Source organism: Platalea leucorodia (genome assembly GCF_965183815.1).
Source record: "Platalea leucorodia genome assembly, chromosome: 4".
Classification (NCBI taxonomy): domain Eukaryota; kingdom Metazoa; phylum Chordata; class Aves; order Pelecaniformes; family Threskiornithidae; genus Platalea; species Platalea leucorodia.
In genome coordinates, this window is record NC_138826.1 from 52417418 (window position 1) to 52445352 (window position 27935).

At 41.3% G+C, this 27935-nt stretch overlaps 2 protein-coding genes across 8 annotated transcripts in view; one reads left to right on the top strand and one right to left on the bottom strand.

The window, feature by feature from the left end:
- Positions 1–26982, top strand: part of TM7SF3 (transmembrane 7 superfamily member 3) — a 37514-nt gene extending 10532 nt beyond the window's left edge. The window contains exons 6-15 of one of the 6 annotated variants that reach the window (XR_014227902.1): positions 25–202; positions 1486–1572; positions 2011–2091; positions 2830–2982; positions 4321–4418; positions 4643–4805; positions 5311–6303; positions 12045–12190; positions 12433–12631; positions 26863–26925. Coding sequence is in view for 1 of the 6 variants with exons in the window: in XM_082309457.1 (XP_082165583.1) it covers positions 25–202; positions 1486–1572; positions 2011–2091; positions 2830–2982; positions 4321–4418; positions 4643–4805; positions 5311–5573 (1023 nt within the window). In the remaining 5 variants the exon portion in view is untranslated. Of the gene's footprint in view, positions 1–24; positions 203–1485; positions 1573–2010; positions 2092–2829; positions 2983–4320; positions 4419–4642; positions 4806–5310; positions 7574–12044; positions 12191–12432; positions 12632–26862 lie in introns of those variants that run through there. The other 5 variants (XR_014227903.1, XR_014227904.1, XR_014227905.1 and 2 more) reach the window with 5 other exon arrangements.
- On the bottom strand, positions 13498–27768 carry FGFR1OP2 (FGFR1 oncogene partner 2). Of its 2 annotated transcripts, none has more exons than XM_082309461.1 (6): positions 26867–26957; positions 23503–23639; positions 22217–22334; positions 21167–21309; positions 17270–17383; positions 13498–16494 (listed from the first exon to the last, which is right to left on the bottom strand). In XM_082309461.1, exons 2-6 carry the CDS (start codon positions 23635–23637, stop codon positions 16357–16359), a joined length of 648 nt encoding a protein of 215 aa, XP_082165587.1. In that variant the 5' UTR covers positions 23638–23639; positions 26867–26957; the 3' UTR covers positions 13498–16356. The 2 variants fall into 2 exon arrangements, with proteins under 2 accessions (XP_082165587.1, XP_082165586.1); XM_082309460.1 differs by lacking the exon at positions 26867–26957 and adding an exon at positions 27367–27768 and having other exon boundaries at positions 13499–16494.
- Between the last annotated feature and the right edge of the window lie 167 nt (positions 27769–27935).

Here is a 27935-nt window from a genome sequence, read left to right on the forward strand (position 1 = left end):
TAAGAATATTCTTTACTGTTCCAGATGCTTACTCTGACAGCTGATGACAAGACCAACGTCTACTTTTCCTCGCTTCCTGGACAAGGTGTGATCTACAACGTCATAGTATGGGATCCTCTTTGGAATACTTCTGCTGCATACATACCTGTGCATACATATGCCTGCAGCTTTGCTGACCTGGTGGATAACTGCTTTTCTCTCAGTAAGTTGGGACTTGTATGTCCTTGCCAACTCATTTTAAGCTTGTTGTGCTCCAACATGCTGAGTGGGGCTTTTGAGACTTGTTTTTTTAAGTGTGAAGGAGCTCTTTGTTCTACACTAGATATGTTTTGTTACTTTATGACAGAGTCTACTTCTTGTTTAAGGAGAAATTTGTAGAATAATGAAATAAGACTAAGGAGAACTATTAGCAATTGAAGGTTTAACTTAATGGAGGTTTAACATGTGGCTTGCAAATATATAGCTTTCAACTCTGTAGTGCCACTCTAGCTTTTTCTATTCGAACTGGACACATAATCTTAAATCACTTGTAGGACCATAGATGCTGCATGTGAAACTACGCTAATAAAACATGAGCTAGATTAGGGTCCAGCCTAATTTTTCAAACTGTGCTGATGCTTATAGGAATTGGTAACTTACAAATATTTTAAAGGGAGATAGTCACCTACAATAAGCATGAAGATAATGCCAGCAATAGTGAAATGGCTACAAAGTCATGCTACTTTGTACAAAGGTATATAAGGATAGAATTTTGAGCAGAAGAAGAGCAAAGCTGCCACTCGCATTATGACTGCAGAAGGGACAAGAATAATGGGTAGAATATGGTTCATAAAGTAAGATTTGTTCTCATGATTATTTTCTTATTATATACTCTAACACAAGTGATGTCTTCTCAGAAGATTTAATTTTAATCGGTAGCCCTTCTGGCATGCAGTTTAAAAAAAATAAAAAATGCTATTAATAAACCAGTAGGAATTTTGCCTAGGAGACAGAAGTGAGACAAACTGGGATGCTGCTGGTCCTTTCTGTTGCATGGAGAGTATATTAAAGGGAGACTATGGTGAAGGCTGCAGTGATAAAGACTGTAGCTGCTGCCTGGGTCACTAATCCTGTAGCACTGATTTTTATAGATGATTGGATGGCCCTTTTTTAAAGCTGAGCAGAGAATTTTCAGGTAAAGCTGTATTGGTATTATAAACGGCAAGTTACAGCTACTTAACTATTGTTACAGAAACTTCAGTCTTTTGAATAAGGAGGAAGCTCTTGATTTCTTAATCAGACTGGAACTGCTTCAGTATTCTGTTGGAGATCCTATCAAGATAACTGTTAGTTCAGGCATTGCGGATCTGCTCACATCGTGTGTCTGAAGGAGTGGCAGCTATTAAGTTGTCAGTAGACTCAGTGGCAGCAGCCTGACCTTACCTTAGTCTCATTGTTGGGACTACTAGGTGGAATGCTCTAGTAACCCTTTCTTTCTCCTTGTAGGCAAACTCTCTACCAAAGTATTCTTCACTGCTCTTGCTATTCTTGGTCTCTTCACTTGCTTTTTTGGACACAGATTCTGGAAAACAGGTACTGAATGTTGAGGGTTTTTTTTCTCGTAAGTCTGGTTGGAATTTCATAGATGTAACTTGCTGTATCTTAGAATGGTGGTGTTATTACTAAGATTCACTTGATAGTGATTATGTGCCAATTGGGTCCACTGCTTTGCTTTTGCAGGATCAGAGCTTTCAAGTGCAGAGCAAGAAGTTTCTGGTATGCAAAGAACAGAAACATAGAACTAGGGTGCATACTGGGCAATATAAATATGTAGTTTTTTGACTGTTTGAAGTGCTTTAGGACACCCTTTTCCAGAACAAAGTGTTGTCTGGCTTTCCTTTAGTGCTTCTCAGCCACTGAGCTGATATGTTACCACAGGGAGAGAACATCAAGATGTCTGAAGATGTACTGAAGTGGGCTTGGTATGGAGTGATATGACAACATACTAAATATTTTTTTTTTCTTCTCTAGACTTATTCTTCATGGGCTTCATATTCACAGGATTCTTCTTCTTTGTATTCATTACAAGGGTAACTGGCCTGGGTTATGATGGTGAGTAGATATGTCAGGATACCCTGTGCTCTTCCCAAGTATTGTTGTTATGAATCCCTTAAATAAAATCTCGGTTGTGCTTGTTGTTGGCCAGCCTTAGGAAGGATAGGAGGATGATACCTGGGTACTTGAACGCAGCTTTGATTACCATAATAGCTGAATATGTAGCAGAGTAACTGTTGCTTCCAACATCAAATAGTGATGCAGAATTAATAGCTGCAACTATAAAAGACAAATTTAAGTATCTATCCAAGGAAGATACAGGTTTTTAGAAACTCTGGAAATTTGCAACATCCTTCCTACTTCTTTCATAATGGATGGACCTCAGTTTCGGGTCTAATGCAAATTTCATCTGTAAAATGACAGAGGAAGGCCTGCATCCTGCTTGTTAGACTAGCAAGAATTAGTTCCTTTTGTCTTTGTCCTACCTCATAGTTACTTTTTTTGATACATGTGTGTTAGCTGTTGCAACCATAACTGCCCTGGGAACTCAAGGCGCTAATGTACATAGCAGCAAGACTTTCATTGCAGTCCTATACCACTCTTTCAATAGCACATCCTCAGTTGCAGACTGGAGTCTAAGTGAAATGTGTGAAGCAAATACTGATACTCTTGTTTGGCTTTCTTCAGAAAGCTTTCATTAGGTAACAAAATCAAGCATGTAAGTAAAGCTGCTAAATACGTTATTGCAGTAACTGAAGTTTTCAGAGTGTTGGAATTTCCCGTTTTCTTTTTCAGTGCGTCTTATTTTGACAGCAGTAGCTGGAATTATTGGAGGGCTTTTCCTGGTTGCAAGCTGGTGGAGATTTGGCTCTGTCCTACTCTGTATGTTTATCATTGGACTTGTGCTGGGATTTCTCTTTTCATCGACAGTCTTCTTTACTCCGCTAGGTATGCACTGAAATACTCTGCTGCAAAGTGCTGGCTATTGAGTGATGTGTTCCTGCTGTGTTACAGGGACACTGCAAGGCTCTTAAGGTTAATGCCACTATCTGGTTTGTCTTAATGTTATATTTAACTTTCCCTTTCCAGTGTTGGGAGGAATAGAGATGTGCCTGAAGCCTTCTTTCAGGTGTGCTGTAATTAAAGCTACTTAGGGAACCTGCACTGATGGGAAAAGGAAACTGCTTATTCTGCAGAGAACTTGCTGAGGCTTTTCCTACTTAAGCTGCATGCCATCTCAGCAGTCTGTGATACCAGCTCTGCTCCAGGCGAGCACTTGCTGTCTGTCTTATTTGTCCAGGACAAGTCATGGTAGAAAATCTGCAGTCTAACTTGGAGGCTTCAGGCATAAAGGCATCGTGGATTAAGAGGAGCTCTTGCTGTTACCTTTTACCATGCTACGGTGCAAGGCTCTGGGAGCACTGCACTGTAGGAGTCTAACTTGTATTTGCAGCTGGATTGACATCATCAGGGTCTTCAGAATGACTTTTTTTGAGAGAAACCATAGATAATTGCTTAAAAGCAAGCAAGGCTGCTGAGCTGGAATCCCTCTGGGACATCAGAGCATCAGCAACACTGCTTTCTCTATTTTAATTTTAAATCTCAAAATGACTTAAGATCCCTTGGTGGGACAGTTTTTCATTCTCCAGTCATCTGTGTTTGACCCAAGCCACAATTCTGTGATAATCCATGCAGTCCCTGGTTGCTCTTCATTAAAGTAAAACAGTGACTCAGCTGGGGGTCAGCTTGTCTCCTCTGTTTAATTGACAGGCATTAGAAAGCAGGAGAAACGAAGTAGTGTATGAATGACTTAATTACTCTTCCTAAAGCCGGAAGAATTTGTTGCCTTGTGTTGTTGTGATGGTTGTACTTGCACCATACTCTAGAGTCAAACATACATAGATGCAGGTTTATAGATTATAAACCTATATAGCCATAAAAAGGCTTCTGATTGGGCAGAAGTACTCTAGTACTTTTCTTTCTTACCAGATGAATAACACATGCCTCATCAAAAATCTTTGTTTCATGGACAAGATCTGCTGTCCCCACTTAGAGCACAGGACCTATACTCAACTGGGACAGTCTTTCTCTGGTCTTGTTTTGAGTTACTGTGTTACAATGCATCTTAATCAGCATTTGAGCTCAAAAGCTAAGCTTTTCCACATTGTAGTCTAGATTTCTGAATGTACAGAATCTTTGGGGGAAAAAGCTTATCCCCAACCACTTACAAAAAAGGAAATGTTTTGCTAACTACGAGATTACATGTGGAATATGGTGTCTTTGCAGGAGACTACAGGGTCTTCCGTGATGATGTTGTGTTCTGGGTGACCTTTTCGTCTGTAGCCTTGATGATTCCAGTGCTTTTTGTTGGCTGTCCAAGAATTGTAAGTAATCTGTGCTGTCACTTCAGGAGGAGGGATATACATAGCATCCACTAACACTTGCATTTAGTAGACTTCTGCTGTCTTAACAATATGTCTGGATAACAGGTGGGTGCGTGCAGTCAATTTCTCGTAGAAGAACTGATACAAGATACTGCCTTAAGGAGGTGGGGAAACAAAGAGTGTTTATCAGTCTCCTAAAGCTGTGGTTTTTTCTCCCTCTCTAGCTGAACATACTGGCTACTGGAATAGTAGGCTCTTATGCAGTGATCCTAGCTATTGCTTGTTATGTCTACACAAGTCTTGCTTACATCACCTTAGACCTACTCAGAAGGGTCCTCAATGATTACTTCAGCAGAGCTTACACCAATGTGCCTTTTCAAACAAATGGTGAGTACTGCTCTTAAGACTTCTTTTAAAGAACTAGTATGAAATGCTTATTTGAGAAACCACTGCCTCTTTGGTTCCATTGTCAACAGTGAGCGTTGAGGGTAGGAAGGGAAGAAAGAAGAACACAGTAAGTATGGTGTGAGATTTAACACCCAGATGAAAAATTCTAATCCTCCAAAAGAAGTACTGAGTAGACTGAAAGGCACCACCCTTGCAGCAGGTGTTATGTGACAGAGGCCCTTGCGAAAGGTGCTTCTCAGGCTCGGACTGCCACCTTGCTGATGAGTTTGCAGGGTGGGCAGTCAAAAGGCCTGGTATGGTGACTGAACAGACTCATCTCAAATCCATGTGTGTTCTTGCCTTTTCATGGATTTACTCTAGGTATGTGAGGATGCAGAGACAATACTTCATTCCTTTCTGTGGCTAAACTTGTTCAGTGTTTATGCTTGGGAAAGGAAGGAATGTTCTGCTTTGATATAGAATCTCTTCACTTTCTCTTTTTCAGACTTCATTATCCTGTCAGTGTGGACAATGCTGGCCCTTAGCGGAGTAACTGTGCAGCTTCGCCGAGAGAGAAGTGAAGTGCCCTTCCCACCGCACCCCTATCTCACCTGGAAGCGGGAAAGGGAGCGCAGAAGCACCAATGTCTTAGACCCTAGCCATCATATCCCTCCCCTAAGAGAGAGGATCCATAACAAGCTCCTGCATATCAAAGAGTTTTTTCAGAAAGAGCAGCCAGCTGGGGAAAGAACTCCATTGCTTCTGTAACCCACCAGATAACTAGTGGGAACAGAGAGGAAGAATCTAGGAATGGTGAGATGAATGATCACCAACAAACCAGCCAGTGGTGCAGGATTTACCACTGCCAATTTGTCCTGCTTAATAAGAGGAATGTATTTGCCCAACCTGGAAGAAGTTATCTGTCCAGTACACTACATGCTGTTTTGTGACTCTTTCCTCAATGGCCCACTCAGCCTGCTGTAACTTGCGTATGTCTAGCTGCAGAATCTTGTACTAATGGTCAAGTACAGGTATTTATCTTGTGGTGATCTAGTTTGATGTTTAGGTATGGGAAGTATAAAACAGCCCTTGGAAAGCAACCTGTACAATGCTGGTTCTTCCCTCGCAGTGTGGTAACCACTGCTGAAATATTGCCTGACTCGCTCCTGAGGAGTCTGTCAAAATGCAAGGGATGAGAGGTAAGGACCATATACAGAAGGAGTTCTAACAGGAACTGAAGTATCACCTTCTAATATAGGTACAAAATGTGTGGCTGCAGGCACAATTGTTTCCAAGAAGTATTACTGAACTTTGCAAGCTAAACTAAGTGGCTTGAATTTAAACTGCACTGAATTAACTGTTGTAAGCGTGCACACTGGGGCTCAGGAAGTGGACCTGATCTGAGACAAGAAGACTTTCTCCCTCGCTTTTGGATGGTTCTGTAGCAAGCTGGTCATCTGGTCTCTGTGCAGAGATGACTGCTAAGAGAACACAAGAGGTCTGCCTCCTTGTTTGCTTTCTGAACAGCCTGTGACTTGTTTCTGCTCTGGTATAATCTCTTTTGTGGTGGTGCTGTCATAAAAGAAAAAAACCTAAATAAGCTCTTTGTAACCAATGGCAGTTTTTTTTTTCCTGGAATTGGTTGAAACACTAACTATTTTAATTTTTCATCAATATATCTTTTAACTTTGCCTTTAAGGGGTGAAAACAGCATCCAGCTAGCAAAATACTGACCAGGATCCTTGCTGACTGAATGTGTTCCTTACCAATTTGGATTGCATCTGCCCAGAGCAGAATGTAGTATAAAAACAGAGAAGCGACCACTCTTACATTCAGTGGAGGATTGCGATCTGGTGTGGTGGCTTTATTCACTTCCTTAAAAACAAAACAAACAGCCGTTTTCAAAACGCAAACTGGAGCATTGTGGTTTTGGCTCACGTAAATGCACAAGCAGTCCTGAGGCTGTCCTCGGTTTTACCTGCCCTTGCCCCCCATGCCCAATCCTGGTCTTCACATTCAGTGTTTACCTGGTGATCTGTAATGCGTTCAGTGATAGCTGAAGTCTTGCATCCTCTATCTTGATCCAGGTTATGGTGGCTCTTCCTTCTGGGTCTCGCTATCTTTGTACCCTTCGTGTGGGCAGCAAAGTGCATAGTCCTTCCTCTCCGAAGGTGAAGGGCTGTTCTGCTGCCTGAATGGAACCACCATGAGTGAATACCCTAGCGGTGGAAACTTAAGTTCTCGGCCACCGCTTTACATTCTTGGTAGTAAGTATGTCAGAAACAGTTCTTTGTAAGGAAACTGGCAAAAGAACTTTATCTGGGAGCTTAGTTGAACGTTAAAACACCCTGGCAATAGGAAGGAATTAATTACATTAAAATTACTCTACCGGCCACTTTTCTTTGAGTGAAAGCTTAATGATATAGTATCTGAGGTGACTGATCTGATATTTAAAGAGACAAATCCCATGATTGCTTGGAGCTGCAACATCTGCCTCAAACAGCAGAGCAAGGCTGAGATCCTGCAATTTGGGTCTTGCTTCACCGTGCTGTTGTGTGGCACATGGGGGCAAACAAGGAGCTCTTTCCCTGGCCTCTGGCAGACGGGTGCTCGCTGATGACTGCCCTTACCGCACTGATACTGAGCAAGCATGTCTTTGCCATATTCGATGGCAAGTAGCAAACACTTATTTGGTATATAAATGCTCTTAAACCTGTTTACCTTGGTGGGTTTTTTTATATAACTGCTGTGATTAACATTGTGGAAGAAACAAGTTTAACTCTAATTTTCTATATCTTTTGTAATAAAGATGTCTTTTGAAAGACTTGGAACTAAAGGGGACTCTTTGGATTCAATGATGCTTTTACAACTTAGCTTCTGCCTTTGGTATTGTAGGGATAGTTTGTTTTGAAAAATCTCTTAGCCCCTCAAGGGATGAGGTGGGGGGGAGCTCAGCTGACCTGTTGTAAGGACTTACTGCAGTTACGGTGACACCCAGAGGCTGGGAGTGTGGTTATGTTCTGTATGAAACCAGTGAGGAAGTGCATGGTCCAAAGAAGCTTTTTTTTTTTTTTAATAGCTTGGTCAGATGAGGTTCTAGAGAACAAAGGGATGGTTGTCATCCACTTCTTCACTGGAAACTAGTCTGCAAGATCATCTAGGAAGTCCATGGCAGAACTGGGCTTTGAACTCTCTTTCTGAGATCCTGACTTGGAGATTTTGTGGTTTTTGTTTTTTTTTTTTTTTTTTAATACTGCTGAGAGGTGATATGGGAATTTACTTCCATATTCTGTAAGCCATAGTGAGTAACAGTGATGATAATCAGAATACACTAACTGATCCACTAGGGTGCTGAAGGGGTAACTTTCAAGGTGGGGTTTTTTTTTGTTTTCTTTGTTGTTTTTTTTTTTTTGTGTACCCCCCCAAGGCAGTTGCAAAAGGAAGACTGGATCCTACCCTGCTACACCTCTGTTCTGACTGCAGAATCTCTCACTGGAAGCATTCATGGCCTTGCTGTATTAGCTAGCTTAAAATAAGGGTATCTGATGTTCCTGGGGAATCTAAATGTAAACTATGTTCTTCTAGGTAGCGATTCCCCTGTAAAATCAAGGGTTTTGAAGCTTCATGTGAGCTGAAGCTTTCTGGGCTATGATGGTGATCTTCCTGCTGCTGTAGAGAATTCTTCTGCCATGATGGCTCCAGTACGCTTCTTTAACTGAGTTTTCTGCAGTCTTTGCTGCACTCTAATAATGCTGCAATGATCCGATTGTGGTACTTCTGAGCTGCTTGTAGAGCTTTCCCACATCTGTGTGTGTTCCAGTCCTGCCTCAGATCCATAGGAGAAACTCTTCCTCCTCCCCTCATTCCCGCACCCATGCTAATTTCTCCTAGCAGTTAAAACGAGTTGTGGTACAAGTGGAGTAGAGGACACCGATCTTTTCAAAGAAACAGATCTTCCTTTGTTCTTGTGTCTCCTTCCTCACTTAAACACAAACCCAGCCTGACTGCTGCTTCACAGAGTGCTACATGTGTAGGGCAGCTTGCCTGCCTGCTTCCCCAAATGTTCAGAAAGCGTGACCGAAAATAGAAACAGATCATGCTTTCCCTAGGTGTACTTGGAGGGGAGGAAGACAAACTCTCCCTTCCTAAGCTTTGTGTTTTGATTTGGGAGCAGGTTATAGGAAATTATAGAAGGGGCCCACAAAATAAATGTTCCTTCATTGTCTCTGCAGTTAGGTATCCTATGCAAGTGGCTTTTCTTACTGGGACGAATGATGTGGTCTAGATCTTCCAGTCTAATAGTCCATGCTGCTAGTGCTTGGTAAGAAGAGGAGGTATCAGTCACTGTTCTTGGGGCTTCTCAACCAGTGTTGGTAGAAATATGTTGCATACAGCAGGTTATAAAGCATTCGGAACCATTTGGGGGGCTCAGCTGCTGGTACAGGCTTTGGGAAAGGCCAGTGTTGCATGTGTTCCAGGTTGGAGTAAAAGACAGATACAGGGTGTTGTGTAAAACCCATGCTAGAGACTTCTGAGAAAATTTTGGCTGTGTTTAATACCTTGCTGCTCGTGGCCGTGAGCCTGGCTTTGAGAAACCCGAGCAGAATGCGAACATTGTGGAGTGCCAGTCTGAAACAAAAACTCAGTCCTGTGAAACGCGCCGAGTGGCTGACATCTTTCTGGTATTGCTGTCAGAGGGAGGCTTTAACGTGTCCTGGCTGGTTTGGTGGCTTGCTTTCAAGCTGTTTTGTTTTCCTGTCTCTGAGGCACTTAAGCATTGCCAAAACTGTATGAAACTGCCCTAAGCAACTGCATATTGAAACAGAGGGTAAAGCAATACTTAGTTTAAAACTGCTTGAGGACCACAATCCTGTTGTTATGGCACAGACATCAGTAACTCCTCAGGAGGGTGTTTTAATTTTTAATTAGAGGCTAAGGACTGCACTTAGCTAACATGTAGGTAAAGCAGCTGATACTCCTAGCAGGGCCTAGTTATGCCAACCGCAGTGACCTCTGGTGGCTTTGGGTTTGGAGAGAAAGCGTTTCACAATTTGCCTGTATGAGTGCTGTGTCCTGCAGAGGGAAGAATGGGACCCTTTGTCTCTGCCCTGGTCTCCCCTGTGTCCCATGTGAGATCTGTTCCTCACTGCTGCTCTCGGGCTGAGCCATGTTCTGCTGCTCTTGGGGGAGCTTGTCAGCTCTGGAGCTCCGGGTGAGCTCTGCTCACAACGAAAACGTTCTCTTCCTCTATCAGACCTCCTTAAGTAGGCCCTGATGTGGTTTTTACTCATTCTTTAATTTTTAGGTGACTAGGTGAGCACACTCCTGCTCCTGACCCTGAAGTGCAAGGTGTACGTTTTGGCTTGCAGTGTCCCGGCAGCAGGCTGGGTTAAAATCATCCTTCAGCATTGCTGATCCTGTAGCTGTTGGTCATCCACTGCATCTTCCTGCCTGCTTCCCTAACTAGCGCTGAGTTACCCTTACACCCAGCCTTCGCTTTTCTCTGCAATAGCAAAAGAAATAAGCGAGGCATAAAGGATTTCTGTGGTCCCCTCTGTATCTGTCTTTTACTCTAACCCAGAACACGTGCAAAACTGGCCTTTCCCAAAGCCTGCCTTTTGTCAGTTTTCGCTGACACATCTCAGCCCTCTGTATCTTTCTATCTAGTGAGGCTCTTCAACTTTCTGTCCTTGCCTAGAGCTGTCCTTTATCTGAAAAACAGGAAGCCCTTCTTGAGAATATGCCCTGCTTTAAAATATGCATTTTTCACTAAGCCTTTGAGCTTTTCGTCTCTCTTCCTAAAACTGGCAGCAGCGTGCTGTAGGTTTGCATGTGATCTTTGCAGTGGTATTTGTCATGAGCTTTATTGTAACTTTAGTTTCTGGCCAGTTTGTCCAGTGAATAGTCAGAATAGGAAGCGTTGAGCTTTTGGTAAGTAAACATCCTACAGATGAGTATTGTAAGCGTTAGGTCAATGGGATCTTAACTCAGTGGCTGAGATGCATTGATACATCCCTGCCTATTTATTTGAATTTTGTCAATATTCCTCTGATCAGGTTGCCCCCTCCCACATCTTCGATTAGTAGGCTTTGATGTTTCAGTTTTCTTTAGAAACAAGAGCTCCAATACCATTTTTGTTTGTTCAAGCAGATGCTTGTTGTTTAGAATTTTTTTTTATTGATCTCAGACCTTGTCTGCTAGCACGTAGCTGTAGGCAGACAGCTGTCTCCTGTTGGAGTATGCAAGGCTTCATACCTTCATGCATGCTGGGGGAAGACAACTTCAAAACAGAGCAATAAATTAGCTCATGGAGGGAGTGGGAGGAAAAAATGGTTGTGTACATCTTACCTACCTGCTTCAGAACTGGGTCTTCACAAGTCTGCCTTGTCAAAAAAAAAAAAAAGCACCCTTTTCCATGTTATCCATAGTGCCTTCTGGTGTAACAACAAATTATCTAATGTGCTCAAAACAAGCTGGATTCATTTTTCTTATCCTGAATGCTCTGGGGGGAAAAAAAGTTATATGCAGGAAGCAAAAAAGCAGAGGTAGTATGGATCGTAGGAGGCAGCTGCTGTTTGCCTAGCCAGTAATTTAATGAGTTGCATATGATGATTCATTTTAAAATTGTTTACTATGTTCCTGAGCGTAGTATTGGAAAGCCTAAGACACTGATCGCCCTGCAGCCATTGCTGTTTGTGGTAGTTCAAACTTCCAACAACTGAATTTTCAAAAATGTACCTAATGCTTTTCACTGCTGAAATAGCTGTCCTCAAATGTATTTCTTAAGGTATTTTTGGTGGTGAGAGCATTGTAAGGAAATTTATTTTGCCGTTCTATAAAAAAAGGTAAAACTTCACCTTAGGACAACGGCAAGGGACTGCAGTTGGAGTTCTGCTTGTTTCCCTTGTGCCACCCTTCTCCAGTTCGTTTCTGAGGGGTGCTGCCAGCACGCACAGACGTTGCCAGCGTGCACTTTTTTCAAGACTGGAATTATGAAACTTTTCCCTCCATGCTGAGCAGTTGCTTGAGGTTTTCTTCTTCTAGATCTAAGAGGAGGGTTGTGGTTTTTTTTTCTGAACTCGGGAAATAATCATGTTCTCTGATATAAAGGCGTGGCCACACCGGCTCCCAGCAGGCGTGCTGCTGCATTGGAACATGTCTGGGGAAGGGAGGTGGTTGCGGGCAGCAGGAACATTTTTCTCATACAGCCACTGAGATAGAATCTGTTTTATTTTGCAGCACATTTTAGTATGTGGAAGCTAAACAATTTTGTTTAAATCAGTCCACTCCACTGTCATCGGTACGAAATTCAACAGCGGCACAAATGAATGAAAAAAGTGGGACGGGCAAAAGGTGAGGCTGAACGGGACCCGCACCTCGACCAGGTACGTGCGTGTGATGCAAACCAGCTCCCTGCTGCGCGTGGCTCTCCCAGCGCACCTCGGTGTTCTGGAAGGGGAAGTTCAGCCTCAAGAGGTCCCCTGTTGACGTTATACAGAATCTACTTTTCTGCCCTTTAAACAAGAACAGCAGGCGTTTGTTCGTTGCTGCTGCTTTGGGGATGTCTGGGAGAGTGGATAGACTTTTTCCTAGGCCAATAATGAGATGGTTTCGTTTGCACACCAAGTTAAACGGAATCGCTCTGAGACGATGCCTTCTGTGACAATTGTGCAGACAGCTGGCAGCTTTTGGACGCCTACAGCCCAACAGTGTTCCCACTGCATCTTGTGGCCTTTTCTCCTTTTTTTGGTCTCTGGTGGCCGTGCGTAGCTTGATGCCGCTTCCAGAACGTAAGCGTTACCAACAGCGTGATGCTGCAAAGGCTGGTAAAGAACTTGTCTAATGTTTAAAACTTCCTCCTCTACCACATTCCTTCGCTTCCAACTTAGGACTTCTTCTGCTCTCCTGTCTCCTCTTCCCGCTGTCACTGTATACCACCTGCCCTACTGGGACCAGCACTACAGTGTTCTCCTAGCCAGTTTAGCCACCTGTCATCTCAGGCACCTGAGATCTGCAGACAGAACAAGTGCATGGTTTATACTCAAATCGGAGACTTTAGAATTTTATTTTTTTTAATCAGCAAAAGTGCTTTTAAAGCTTAATGTTTACTAACTAAAACTGAAAATTTCCTAAGCCAACGTAAATCTTATTTTAGGTATCTACGGAGGGATCCTAGTAAATGTAACTCTGCATGAAAATAGTGCCATTAGTTCTGTATTTTAACGTAATCTTCTAATCCAATGTGTTTGTTAAAAAGCCAGAGCTATTTGAAGCTTTTAATTGTACAAAACAGCCCAATTGAGTTTCAAGCTGCCGTTCAGTTTTACCTTGGTTGAATAGCTGCTGCATGCATTTATGACTTAGCTTGACATTTCTTACCTGTCTTTAAACACAGAATTTATGACACTGAAAAAAAAGTTTCTCTTCTGAGGAATCATGGGGAAGTGGAGAAAACATTACACTGCTAGCTTATGAATGCAATCCACTGACATTCTCACTTACATGTCACAGAGAAAGGAACCCAGAGCTTGAACCAAGTCAAAGTGATTTTTTTTTTTCTAATCTTCAAAAAGAAAACCCAACTGTCATGTCCTATCTGTACCAAAATATGTTTTGATCTAAAAACCAAAGTCCAGTGGACTGCTTTTTATTTATCCTTACTGCTCAGTAAACAGTTCTGGTGGTTCATTTGAAAGATGAGTAACTACATCTGCAGAAGTGACTGTTAGTTTTCCAAGAGAAAATGAGGACTTCACAGAGGATTTTTTCTTTAGCTGTACAGCAGCATAAATACAAGCACTAGAAATGGGCCGGCCTGCCTGCCTTAAAGTATAAAAATAAGCTGAGTCAATGGCAAAACTGTGTCTTTTTTTCTTACGTGTTACTAACAAGGCTCATTTCAGCTTCAGTACCTTGCTTTAATCATGAAGACGTCCATATTTTCAGTCAACTTTATTGATAAAATAAGTTTACTGTACAGTACACAACTCTAGCCATAAATTCTTTTCAAGCCATCTGCATTACAAAAATAACAGGTATGCAATGAAAAATAGTCACTCCACACGCTGTGAAGGTTCTTTAAAATCCTAAAGTGATCAGGTCCGGGGAACGACCGGGGAGACATATCAAATGTGAAGACTAGGAGTAGATAAATTAAGTCACATTTTTTTAATTTACAAAAATAAACACTAATCAAGCATTATTTCATAATAGAGCAACCTTAAAGAACTGCCACAGACTAACAACCCTTCCCTGCTATACAGCTCTGGAGATTGTATTTGAAAGACAAACCAGAAAGTCAGCCGTGAAACTCCATTCAGCATGAAATGGATATAAACGCCTCTGATACCAGTCAATGGCGGAAAAGACACATTTAAAAAGAATAACTTAATCAACTGAACCCAAAACCTCTGGGAAGTTCGCAACAACAAAACACACTCCATTAAAAAGAGATGTCACTTCTGATAAGTCACCAGCTTGTAAGCTACAGTAGAAATGCAAAATCTAAATTATAAAAGCACTGGCAAGGTTTTACAGATAATAATAGCAGACAAGTATATTTTGTGCTTGAGCTAAAATGTTCCCCAAAAAATTCCCCCCAGATGTTTAGCAAGTTTGGAAATGGTTAAAACACTTTTTCCATGCACATGAATGTCCTCAATATATTCTTAAGCGTAGAAACAAGCTAAGATGCTCTGGAAAGAGAAGTAGCAGTTTCTCCATTTATAAAAAATGCTGTGAAAATTTGGAGAGCTTGATTTATCTGTCCTTTCTGAGCTCTTCAACTGCATTTCCTGGTATATGCACTTGTTAATCGAAACCTAGTGTTTATCGTCTCTGCTAAACACTCCTCTTTCTCACCATGTCACTTGTTTCTCTTAAAAGCACTATGGGAAGGAGGGCAGCAACCGACAGCAACAGAACAAAAATATTCAGCTCCCTGCAAAGTCGTTCACTGGGAACTGAAAGTTCACCCTTAGACCTGTGGTGCATTCACCTTGAGCCCAGGGAAGCTGTACCGAGTCAAAGGAAGTTGTATTTAAAGCTGACGCACTTAGAAATGCTTGATGCTTAATTCTTTTTGCATTGTTGCAACTGAAAATCAAATTTGATTAAGCAATAGTTGATTTCAGAGTAGGATTTCAACTCATTATTAAACAGCCAAAATATCCAACTGTGGGTGGCGTTTGTAGATCTACAATTTTCTGTGGTTGAAAGCTTTCGCTCTGCTTCTTAGAGTGTGCTTTCCAAGTAAAGAAAACATTAACACGCTGGACAAAAAGCGATGGTACACGTCCCCACTAGGAATGTTCTTGCTGCCTTGACCAAGAAGCGGTAGTCAGACAAACAAATGCCAAATGCGAATTATTTCGGCACCTCTTTACTACAAGCCTGTCTTGTGTAGCACTTCCACCGTATCCGCGGATCATATAAGCTGCGCTTTGATCTAGAAAAGCCAATTCCTTTTCGCTTCTGTCAGTGTTTGAGGAATAAAAGCGAGCTATTTGTCAGTATAGCATATTGAAACTTTCTCTAGTGCAAACAGAACGTGTACCTGAAACTTACCTAAAAACCTTCTTGATGCCTAGTGCTCAAGAAAGAAAAATGAAGAGTATTGATTGCAGGCGTGCAGGCTGCCAACTCTGCCATAGAGCTGCTCCCTCCTTCCCCCAACCGCCTTTCTGCTGCCGCTGTTTGGGTGCTTTCAAATTGCCGTTTCCCAGCTGGGAAGTTGTGGTAGGCAATCGGAGAAGAAATAGGTGGGACTAACGTGGCTTCTTACCTAGAGAGAACTGAGCCTGGTTTTCTCTCGCACAAGTAAAAGCTAAGGCAGAATGATACCGTGCTACCCGTGTTCCAGAAAACAGAGTGGGAGCAGCTCTTTTCATGTTTTGAAAATACAATTCAGTGTATGTATTTTAAAGAATCTTCTTCAATTAAAAAAAAAAAGAATACTGAACAACCGCAAAAGCATTACTTATGTTTAAACAATCGGCCTTGTATTTGAACAGGATACCCTGTGGCTAAATAACAGAAATCCTTAAGTTTTATGCTGCCTATGTACCCTTTCCATTAAACAGGTTTGTTGGAAAATGCGAATTTATTAAAAACTTACTAAAAGGAAAAAATGTAATGTGGATCATGCACAAATCATATTCATAAGTTACTACTTTTTAGCCAGAGATCAGACTTTAAATCTTACCTTTATTATATAATAGGTGCGCTGAAACTTTGTATGAGCAATAACTTATATAAATTATGTGAAATCTTGTCTTTTATCTGTAAAATGACTTCATATAAAAATAATTCTCAATTCAGTACGTGCATGAATCCATTTCCTACTGAAGTTAGATCTATGGCAATTAATCTGTCACTAAGGTTTTTGTAGAACACCAATTTTCATTTATTTTGCGCAGTATAAAAGCCACTAAACTGGAGTTTAAGATGCATTAGCTTGCTGGTGCCCTATTCAGTAACAAGTGCTTGACAAGTGACCCCTGATACTCCATTTGTAAAGTGTGCAATTGAAGCTTGGCGACTTCCACAGTTTTTAGCTTTTCCTCAGGCTCAAATCACTGCTTGTTACTAATCCTGACAGAGACGTACTCTCTGATGCATCTTCTTTCTTGAGGTTCAGGAATGATTCTCTAGTTATTTGAAGAATTTCTCTCAAGCCTTTGTTTTCTTGCTATAACCAGGGAAAGAAAAGGCATTTAATAGAACTCCAGAAAGAAGTCAAGATCACTACATTAATAATCTCCCCTCTTCTCTACTCCAAACATATATATGAGGATTACAATACTGATTTGCAGGCAGGTAGTGCTACGTTATCTTCTAAAACTAAGAACATTAGGTTTCCGACCCTCTTGCTCTCTTGAATGGGCATTATGCATCCAAAAAAAAGTTCAAAACACAAAGATGGTTAAGAGGAGGGTAATTAAGTTGAAATGTTGTATTTAAAAAAAAACAACACTCCTGTTCTTTCCACACTCCCTGTCCCATAATGAATTGCTTTGCTAGCACTTTAATTAAAAAACAATAGTGTTGACCCTCCAATGATAAGCAACTGAGACCCCCCTCATTATGAAAAAAAAAAAAAAAATTTAAAAGCCAAAGGTGTGGGTATTATTATTTGCATCCTAGTGTCTTATTCATTAGGATGAACTTGTATTATTTTCTAGCATTTTTTTGCTACACAGAGACTCAAAAAAAGAGAACGCTTAAGCCAGTACATAAATACAAATCACTCATTTCTGGTGATGAAGTATCACCTATGCAAGACCTGAGGGTAAGCTAGAGTGGGGAAAATAGCACTTACAGTCCTCCCAACAAGGCAAGTATGACAAAATAGCAGTGCGACTGGTACAGTAGCTCACAAGAGATACAGTAACTCAATATAAGTAATTGTGGTAACATATACTCCCTTGCTATTCGTGCCACTGTTGTTTTGGTTCCATACTTACCTCGAGCTGAATGATACGTTCCTGCTCCTTACAGCCATGCTTTTCATCGATTTCAATGGCTTTTCTCATTACTGCTGCCATTTCTGTAATTTGGTCCACATGCACTTGCAGCTCCTAAGACATAAAATTAAAATGACAGCTTTAGTAATATACTTTCTGCATTATTAAAAAAAGCAAAGCATTGAATGTACATTTTGACTGCTGTGCCCCTTAATAAAAATGTGAACATGGGCCTAAATTTGAGAAAACAAGTTCTCTATCACTTTACAGCATGAGCAGCCACTGTGGTGCTGTTTATTTAAATAAATCCAGTTTGCCACACAGTGATCCCTTTTATTAGAATTTTATATAAGCTTAAATGACAGTGTCTTCCACAGCTTCCACATCTTCCAAACAGCTACAAGTTAGCCACGTGCTTGCTCTGACAAGGCCTTCCTGTGTTGCAGGAATTTATGTCTATCATTTTGGATATGCAGAAAAGCTGAATTCCTCTAAGGACAGCAGGGTATGCAACATTCTTTCCATTTGTTTGAAACCTGATCTCAAGCCTGGTACAGCCAGTACCAGCCCAGGGGTAGGCATTTATCTCTTAAAAAGACCAGGTGAAGTGGTCATCCTTACTATGTCACACATCAGGAAACTCAGATCTGTCCTTAGCTCTTTTTTAGATATTTCCGCTTGAATCCACTTCCAATTCCAGCTTATCTGGGATCTGGACTTCAGAGGTCCTTGTCCTTGCTGAATTGTAAGAAAAACTTGTGCGTCCTCACTGACCTCTTTGTGTCCGTTCATTAACGCTGGTAGGGCACTTTCCTGGCTACCACATCTCGCTGAAAGATTCAAGAAGGAGGAAAAAGAGCGGTAGTTTGGTTTGCTCTTGGCCTGTTCCACTGCCAGCGGTAGGATGACAGGAGCCATTTACATTGGCATAACAGCCTTTGCAAGGAAGCTAAATTTTAGATAATCTTCACTGTTTGCAGAGAAGTGATCTCTTACCTGGACCTTGTTGGTTCAGGTGACAGCTTATTTTCTCACTGGCCAACCTACCAGCAGGAAATGCTTAAAGGGTCACTACTTCTTTTCCCCTGCAGATCCAGATAAAGAGCCTATGCCTTTGGCATTCGTTGCTGTTCAGTTAAGCCAAATATTTTAGTGGTATTTCCAGTAGCTTTTATTGTTCATTGTCTTTTCCTCAATTTGTCTTTTATACAAACTCTACTATCATGCCAGCCTATCCATGTCCGACCTGACCTTTGGACAAAATTCACAATAGTTACAAACTAATATCAGGAAAAGCAGAACAGTAGGACTGAAATGAAGAACGGTACAGACTAAAGTTAAATCCCAGCTTTAAATTATGAGTTTGGAGGTCCATACATCTAGCAGATGCCTTTAAACTACCAGAAATGATTAAACTACCATAAAAAACTGCCTCTCTTGGAATCATAAACTTTACCTGACCAAAACAAATATACTTTACTAAAATGAACATTGGCCCTTTCCATCCTTTCTTCTCCGCTGTTCCAATCGCCAAAGCTATGGTTTAGCTGTTTAAGTTTACTCATTAAATGCCTGCTCACGGCATAGAGGGGAGAGAGAAAAAAAGAGAGGGGAGCGGGGAGGAAAAGAACTTGCTGTGAATCTTTATTTTCTTCTCAGTTTTCAGTGAAGGTCATTACGCGAAACATTTTTTCAATGAAAAACTAAATTTAGCATGAAAGGAAGCTGTCATCAGTGGTAAAAGAATGAGTTGGCAAAGATGCACCCTTGAGAAGGACTGGGAAGGAGTTAGTGGTTTTTAGATATACTGCTGTCCTCCCTACTTCCTATTTTGCCATCTTACACGGCCTCTTGATCAATACAATTTAGGGCCTGTTCCAAGGTCGCTAATGTTAGATCAGACGCAAACACAAAACTGTAAGGCTTTAGTCTGGAAGAAAGATGTGTAAAACTTAGATGCTGTAATATCAAACAATACAATCAAAGTGTTTCTGTATGAAGATAGCCTCAAACATCTATGAACACTTCTTGTATTGCTCTCCTTTTTGTTTGCCATATATTGGGTTTTTTTCTCCAAAGAGAAAAACCACAGATGTTTTTAGGCCTTGTTTCAGTTGAGTGAATTCAAACAGCACACTTAGATCAGGGTCATTACTACCAACACACACTTTTCTCATGCACACAACACTGCTAAAATAAATTGGGTTTGTGTTTAAAGAGGTGCTTGTTGATCTGCAGAAATCAATGATTTTTTAATAATCTTTTGTAAATGGGCACTAAAGTTAATAGCTGCCACTTGAGAGAACAGCGATTACTGGTAACAGTGAGATTAATTCCTTAGGTGTGATGGATTTCTTAGTTAACAGGAGAGAAGTATTTAAAGACTGCTTCAAGATTGTTCAATCTTACTGAATGTGAAGGCTGATCAGAAGAAGAAATAATGAAATTCCAGAAATCTTAAGTGTCAGGACAAGGGTGATAAATCCTCTTCCTCACGTGTTCTTGTGGGATCAGATTTAGCCAAAATGTTGGCCTAAATCTCCTGTTTAAATAATATTGTTCAATATTCTTTTTCTTTTTTTTTTTTTTTTACCTCAAGCTTTTAACCCATAGAAGTGTTCCTAAATGAACTTTCAAAGTCCATTTCAGGATGGATATAATTCTATCTTCTTGTCTTGGATATAAATTTACCCTCTCCTGAGGCTGTAAGATGTATGCTAAGGTAACTTCTTCTGAAAAGGACATATACCTATCATTTTTTAGGAATTTATGTTAAAGATGTAGTTCTAATCCAGTAAATTCTTTTGTACCAATCTAAGTAGTCCCATTGATTTCAATGGCACTAATTACATACATGTGATTTTGTAAGGAGATAAGAAAACGTCAAATTCTTAAACTTTGTTTTCTCAGTATGCAGACCCTAACTCTGCTTTGCAGACTTAGTTTGTTGAGGTCAAAGATTATTAAACGCTTAGAACTAATATTTGTCTACACAGTTACACGGCTCTGAGATGATTACCTTTCATTTAAAATGTAATATAATACTTTGTTAGAAAGCTCCTGTTTAGATCTGCTAGTGACCTAGAATCATGAATTTTCCTGAAAATATATTAAAAAAGCCTACACTATATATTAATGCTATAAAAACATACATTAACCTTACATGAAGCTGCTGAATACTCATATACACCTCCCTCATGATAGTTTACAAAAACGTTGCTTGACGGCACTTTGCTTTTCTAGTTTTCAAAAGCCGTAAGATGAAGCACACTGAATACCAGCAACTGTCACCACCCTTCAAGCATCTCAGGCCGCCCTGGATTCTACTTAGCAATCCTGATCAGTACCGAAGCAAGAACCAAGGGCTGAAGCAGGAAAGAGGGGAAGCATGTGCTCAGTTATTCAATATTCAAAAGAGCTTTTAAAATATATTTTTAAAAATTTACAGTATTTAGGGGAAACAATTTGCATATTGAATTTAAGAAGCTTACTCCTCCTACCCTCCCCAGTAAGCACAGGTTTACTAATTATTTGTTGCAGTCACAAGCATAAGTTAAAGGCAGTCTAAATGTTTGAACGTTACTGAGATCTATGGGCATCTGGAAGTATAATAGGGCAGTTGCCTTAAAGACCTAGGCAAAACAAAAGTAAATTAAGTAGATACAGTCATGAAATGCTGCTTGATAAAAGCTTAAATAAATCAGAAGCTAGTAAGGTTGACTTACTAGACTGATGAAGTTTCATGTTTGTGTTTCCTGGACTGCATTACAAAAATTAGGACTTGTTAGTACAATGATATAAAAACTGAGACAAAGTGAGCTTTGAACTGATCCACTACAAACTAACCTAAGCGTTAACTAAAAAAACAAAGGCAAAAAAAAAAAATGAAGTCATTACCTTGGAATGTTGCTCTTTTAACTTCATTATTATACTTGGATCATCCTTTTTGCTCGCCATAAGCAACCTAAACATCTGTTCTCTGTACTTGCTCATTATGAGTTCCAAAGCAGACTGATGTTCTTCAAGAGATGTGCGTAGTTCTACCAACATAATTTTTAAATTCAGTTAAAGTTTAACAGAGGAGAACTGAAACAAAATGCAAAAGAACTTCGGCTTAAGAAAACTAAAATAAGCCCTTAACTGAGCGTCCCCTCGTCTTGCACCATAAAATCTACATAGGCTCTGCAAATATCTTCAGTGATGACTGCCCTGGGAAAATTCTTGTTCAGTCAGAAACAGAAGGTCTTTTGTTAATATGACTTCATATTCAATCCTTTTAGCTGATATAAGCCGTGTTGAGTGTAGCTGAGGAGAGCTTTACTCTAGCCACCATAAGCAACACTGTACAAAAGCTGGAAAGAAGTTTACAGATCTGTTTTAATCTGCAGCTTGGTAAAATAAGAGTTAAAAAATGCTTGTGTTCAAAATATACTAAGTCAAAGGACAAATAACTCCTGAGATAAGACAAGATTCATATAAATGAAGATCATTGACTCCTTTGCTGAATATAGCTGTTAGAATACCTAAGGTATTCCAGGAGGAACAGTATATTCCTAGTGTACAGAATTCCAGGAAGAATTATACTACTGCACTTACACTACAACTTGTCCTGAGTGCTCCTAAATTAGTTATTTTTAGCAGTGGGAAAACACATTTCCAAATAGATACCTATATTGTAGAAGTAAGTTATATTTATCTCCTCACTTGTGCTGAACATTAGATAAGGACTGAAAAAGTAATTTTCCACAACTCTCTCTTTTTGTTAATCATAGTCCGAGTGGTTGGACATAAGGACTCTTTATTAGATTGCATTATGATCAGTTAAGCTGACAAATTGAGAGTAGAAGAAAAAATTTCTTCTACAACAATTTTTTGAGATAGTAAAAGTCTCACTAATTCCAGTGCTGCAGGGTGGAACTTGTAAAGGATAGAATATTCACATTTTACCTTTATTTTCCTGTTGCAATTCCCTAATCTGTCTGTTTTCTTGTTGGATACCCATCACTAACGTAGACCGAGGACGATGTCTTGCTACTTCATTGAGCTCTTGAATTTCTTCTTGGTACTAGTTATTAAAACAAACAAACAAACAACAACCACAACGTATTTGAGTAACCGAAGGCAAGCATTACTCAGCAAGTCACAAAGCACCAGTTCTAATGACAGTCAAAGTCTATAACCAGCAAGATAATGCCTGTTTTTAAATAATAATATCAAACGAACAAACAAAAACACTTCTGAAGGTGTTGCTAACATACTGCCCTTAAGAGACACAAAAGTATCAACTTTGTTTTTAGACAAGCTTCATACCTCATATGTGTGTAGTGGGCATTATTTAGCCTTCAATTAACACAGGTCAAATTCACCATCAAGTAATTTAAAACTGAGACACATATGGTAAAGAAAAACCATCCAGTATTAACCTCTATATATTTACTGTGGCTTCCCAATACCTTAAACCGCAAGATTGTATGGGTACAAGTCACATGGACCTGAATGAAGGGATCCTGACTCTTAACAAATGGGCAAATTTAATACTCTTGATTTGAAGTTATGACGCCTCTGCACAACTGGTTTTAGAGGGATGAAGCACATGCAGGGTTTTATTATTTTGCAGGCCCATTAACAGGACCTGTGTTCTATTAAAATGACAGGATGAACTCCCATATGGAAAGTGAGTAGACACCTTTATGTTTTTCCAGGAGTTCTCTAGTGAAAGTCACACTCGATCTAACAACATGCCTCGAATAGCCTAACGTCAGAATGGAAATGATCACGAATAAGCCTAAGAGGCTGCTTTGAAACAAAAGGTGACTGTGAAAAGATAAAGTATTCTGAACAGAAGAAAACATGACAGGGCCTCTATATGATTAAATGTGTATGTTGAAATTAATAAAACAAGTAGTATTTCACAGAAGAGCAAAACACAAGACACCACACAATGGTTTGTAAGATACTAACCCCATTTCGACCAGTGTTCTTCAAATAAATGCTAGTTTTCAATATTTAAGCTAGAGTAACAGAGAAAACTTCTTCACAGGATCAAACTAAATATATAAACCACCTATTTTTAGATCATAATCACACCTATAATGAAAATACTTAGTATGGTATTAAAGGATTAACCAAATAACATACTGATTCTACATTGTACAGTAGCACACAAGAATTATTTTAAATTATGTGTTTCCAAGTTGTTCTTTTAATGGAGTAAACAAAGTTGAAAAACAAACCTGTTTCATTGCTTCAACCCGCTTGTTAAGAGCTGTAGTCTGTTCAATAAGAGCTTCTGCTGCATTGTCATGTTCCCTTAGCCGTTCCACCAGTGCTTTCGCATCTGCTAAGGCTTTTTCAATTGTGCAACTCATTTCTAAAGATTAGAAATGTATTATTTTCACAACACCACCTGTTTGCTATACAGAGAACAGCTATCTATGTGAGAGATATATATAGAGAGAATTTTTTTTTTTTTAGACTAAAGTAGCTGAATACAACCTTTCCCTCAGAAACATCCAGACATTTTGTTGTCTTTTAGGAGTAGCGAAAATTTATGTATCTTAAGAATACCCTAAAGTCTGCCTTTCATTGTCCTCTTTTTTATTTGCGATTGAGACCATATATCAGAGCAAGGAAATGAAAGTAAACTTTGTGTTGTGAGGAGAGTATCAATATACTATGTGCAAAAGGATGACTATGAACATATGGAAACTGAGCAGTCCATGTCCTTCTATACGTACCAGAGGAAAAAAAAGAATATTACGTTAACGATTTCATTTTTCAATACAACCTTTTTTTTTTTTTTTAATGTGCCCTCCTACCAGTCAGATATACTTCAAGATATTTGAGAAGTATAAATCCAGCACAAAAGAGAATGCCAAAGGACTACAGTGGGCTGGAAGATTTTGATGAATTAAATCAGCAAAGAAGGAACAGCTCAAACTGACAGTGTAGAGAAAATTACTCGGGGAAAATTCAGAAAACTAAAGGCCTGTGTTTTTTTCATGTCTATAAATGAACACAAACATCACTGTACAGAATGAAACTGTAAAATTTTCAACAGGATAGAGAAAGACAGCAACTTAGCTAAGAAAAACAACCGACTGCATAGTTAAAATACCAGCCTTCTAATTGCAGTAGTTGTTAGCAGAAATCACCTATTGATAGAACTGCTAAACTTGCAAAATGCTTGTACATGCTACCATTTCCAAAACACTGGCCTTTACATTGAATTTTTTCATACTCATTCTTGATAGATTAAGTTTCAAGACAGAGATTTTCAGCCCAAATTTATATTTTCTTTTAAGAAACCTTGCACTTTTTCTGCTGAAAAGGAAATCTACTCCTTGAACAGTCCTTCAGCAATCACACAGCAACTATCGAGGCTTATTAGAGTTATGGGCCTTATTAATATAAGGCTTGATATTTGTTTCAGGAAACTTTCTAAGGTACTGAAAGATCAACTAAACCCATTTATTAGCCAGGCCGTTTGATAAAGGAGAAATTTTTGTAAGCATAAAAGGTCAGTGAGCCTTTCCTGAGCTACAGGGAAAAAAAAAAAAAATTGCTCAAAGTTGATTTTCTAACTTTGTTAGGCACCTTGACAAACCACAGCCTAGGATCTTTAAGCCAAGCTTAAAGAAATCCTCACATTTTCCCCAACGGACCTTTTCCCACTGTCCCAGGCAAGTAGCAGAAGTAAGGATATTTCAAACACCAGAAGATCCACCATTCCCCTCAAAAGATTTACAAACATAGCAGGAATATCCTGCCCTCGTGCATTAAGGTGGGAGAAAACTAAGCAAGACAGCAGCAGAATTTGGAACGTTCTCTCTGAAGAGCTCTTGTGCACCCAGAACATCCTGCAAGGTCTAACCTCTCAAAAGCATTTTAATTTGGTAATTTCATTAGCTGCTCCCTCTGCTCTGAGGAGCGCATGTAATATAAAAGCATTTAGTTTACTTTTTCTATGTAGATGGGTCTTTCAGGGACCCTGCCATCACAGAAAGACTGAGACTTGCTTACTGACAAAGGAGCTTCCATAAGTCAGCTTTGTGTAGGCACAGAGTGCAACTGTTTTAATCTGTGTTTTCTGTGATTCACATGTTACCGAAAGCATCAGCATTTTGACATATACAAGTTTCCTATAGACATTCGTAATGTTAATTCCTTCCTGTTTATCCACTAGAGTTTTCATTTTAAATTCCACGATTTTAAATTCCACATGATTTTAAATTCCACATGATTTTAAATTCCACATGATGTATTTGAGGTATCAAGCCAAGTTCTTCAGCAGACTGGTGTGTTATCACAGGTAGTTAATTTATTCACTCTGGTTTAGCAGTTTGAGCTCTTTTAAGTATTATTTAGACAGGGATCATACTGCCTTGTTTTTAAGCATCTGCTTTTCTTGCTCCTCATTTTTCCTTCCCATTCTGGTCTCACGTTCTTACCGGACTACAAAAACATCACAGACAAAAGATGACCTTCCACACTAGCTGGCTAAACTGTTACAGAAATTGATTTAATCGGATCCATATTTAAGGAGAATTTGACGAGCAGTCTTTAACTCAATTCCTGGATCATGAATTCTCTAGCTGGTGTAAACAAAGCCTCTCAGCCCTCTCCATGAGCTTGGAATACATTTGGCATTCAGAGTACAATGCAGTTAACACCTCTGATTATTTGTATGCATCAATATAAATTTTTAAACACGGGACGTATTCATCCTCCCATGCACTTTCTCATTTTGACCCAACCCAAACACACACACGAGAAAAAGAAACTCGTTTGTAGCAAAGCCACTGGCGTTCTTTTTCACAGCGAATGAGTTGGAGAAGGCACGTGCACGCCTTGTATGGAATGCGGCCGCGCAAATTCAGCAGTGACTATCCACTCTCACAGCGCAGCAGCTTCAGCAGGCCAGAGGCCTGTTTTCAGGCAGGATTTGTACCTCAAAAAGGAGAAGGATTATTTGTGTCAGGGTAATTCATAGCGGCTCCAAATCTTGACTAGGATTCCTTTGGGCAAGACACTGGCCCTAATCCTTGGAATTTAAAATTCTCCCTAGTTGCTCATCTGGCTGCCTACAAAAACCAAAACTGTTGTCTTATCCTAAAATAGATCTAAATCTGTGAGGTAACCTGGACATCTAGGGAAAAAAACCCAACCAATTAATCTCACATATTTGATTCAAACCACATTATTTTTTTTTTACAAGCATGAGGACTATAGCAGCTAAACTTAATGATTCCTGAACTCTACCCTACAATCGATGCCCAGTTGCAAACACATTTGTTAGCCTGCAATCTCACCAACAGGGTCAACAGGTAGCAAGAGCAACAACTCAAACAACATAGCAATACTGCTACTACATGCTCATTTCCTGTCACTTCCTGCTATTTACTAATTGCTTTCATTATCAAATTTGGCTGCCCTTAAAAAAAAAAAAAAACAAAAAACAACACCACCAAAGAATAAAGATTTTTGCGCAACAATAGCCTTCCCCGAGTTTTCTGTCCCTTCTTTCTTTGATATCTTTACTGAAAACTGCCTTTTCCCGTAGCTTAACGCTTCGGTTTTTCTCCTCCCCGCAGTTACCAGTTTTGCAACGCTGAACCACGCTGCAGTTTCTAAGAGTTTCAGGCGGGGTGCACACGTCCACCAGCGCTCTCTGCGTAGAAGCCGAGCCCCGCAGGCTGAGCCGGCGCCCCCGCCGCTTCCAGCGGCACCAACCGAGCACCGAGCCTCCCGCAGCGAACAGGCCCGGCCCCCGCACCGCGCCGCCGCCGCAGCCCGGTCACCGACAGCGCACGGCTGCCGCTTCCCCGCCGCTCGCCGGCCGAGGGAGGGGAGCGGGCGGCGGGGCGGCAGCTCGCTCTCAGGGAGCGTCGCCTCCTCCTCCCCGCCGCCAGAGCGGACGCTGAGGCACGCCAGTCAGGACTGTCGCGACACCGCCACCTCCTCCCTCGCACCCCTCGTGACGTCACGGCCCAAAGGCTCCCCGCGCGCCCCAACGCGAGTCCGTTGGCCTCCCCCGCCCCGCCCCGCCGCCGGCCGGGCTGTCCCCAGACGCCCCCTCCCCGCTTCGCGCCACTCACTCATGACCGGCGGCTCCGGCAGCGCCCGGCGCCGGGGGTGAAGCCCCGACCGGCCCGCCCCGCTGTCAAATGGCGGCGGGCCGCAGGGGGGAAGCGGAGGAGGAGGGGCGGGGGAGGCGCGTCGCCGCCAGTGGGCGGGGCGGGGCGGCGTGAGGCGAGGGCGGCCGCGCTACCTGCCGGCGGCACCGGGCGAGCGCCCGCCGCTCTCGCGAGAGGACACCTTGCCACCGCCCCCAGCTCTCGCGAGAGTCGCCTCCCCGGCTCCCGGCCCGGCTCCTCGCCTCCCTATTGGCTGCCTCAGACGTCGAAGGCCGAGCCCTCCGCCGCGCGCTCCCCTAGGGAGCTCTCGCGAGATCGTCAGCCTCGGGCTCCGCCTCCTCCTCGCGCCGTGCGGCGTCTGGCGGCAGGGCGGGGCGGCCCGCGCCCAGGCGGAGGGCCGAGCGGTGGGGCCGGGGCGGGTATGGCGGGTGCGTGAGCCCGGCCAGCCGCCGGGGCCCGGGTGGCTGCCGCCGCCGCCGCCGGGGAGGTGAGGGGAGGGGAGGCGGGAAGGAGGGAGGGAGGGGAGAGGC

Bases quoted from the DNA above. Each gene is read 5' to 3' on its own strand.
- FGFR1OP2 (XM_082309460.1), bottom strand. The intron at 22,335-23,502 runs GTTTGTTTTTCA...TTTAATAACTAG, and splicing joins GGGTTGAAGCAATGAAACAG to TACCAAGAAGAAATTCAAGA. The intron at 17,384-21,166 runs GTAATGACTTCA...TTTATGTCTTAG, and splicing joins TAAAAGAGCAACATTCCAAG to GAGCTGCAAGTGCATGTGGA.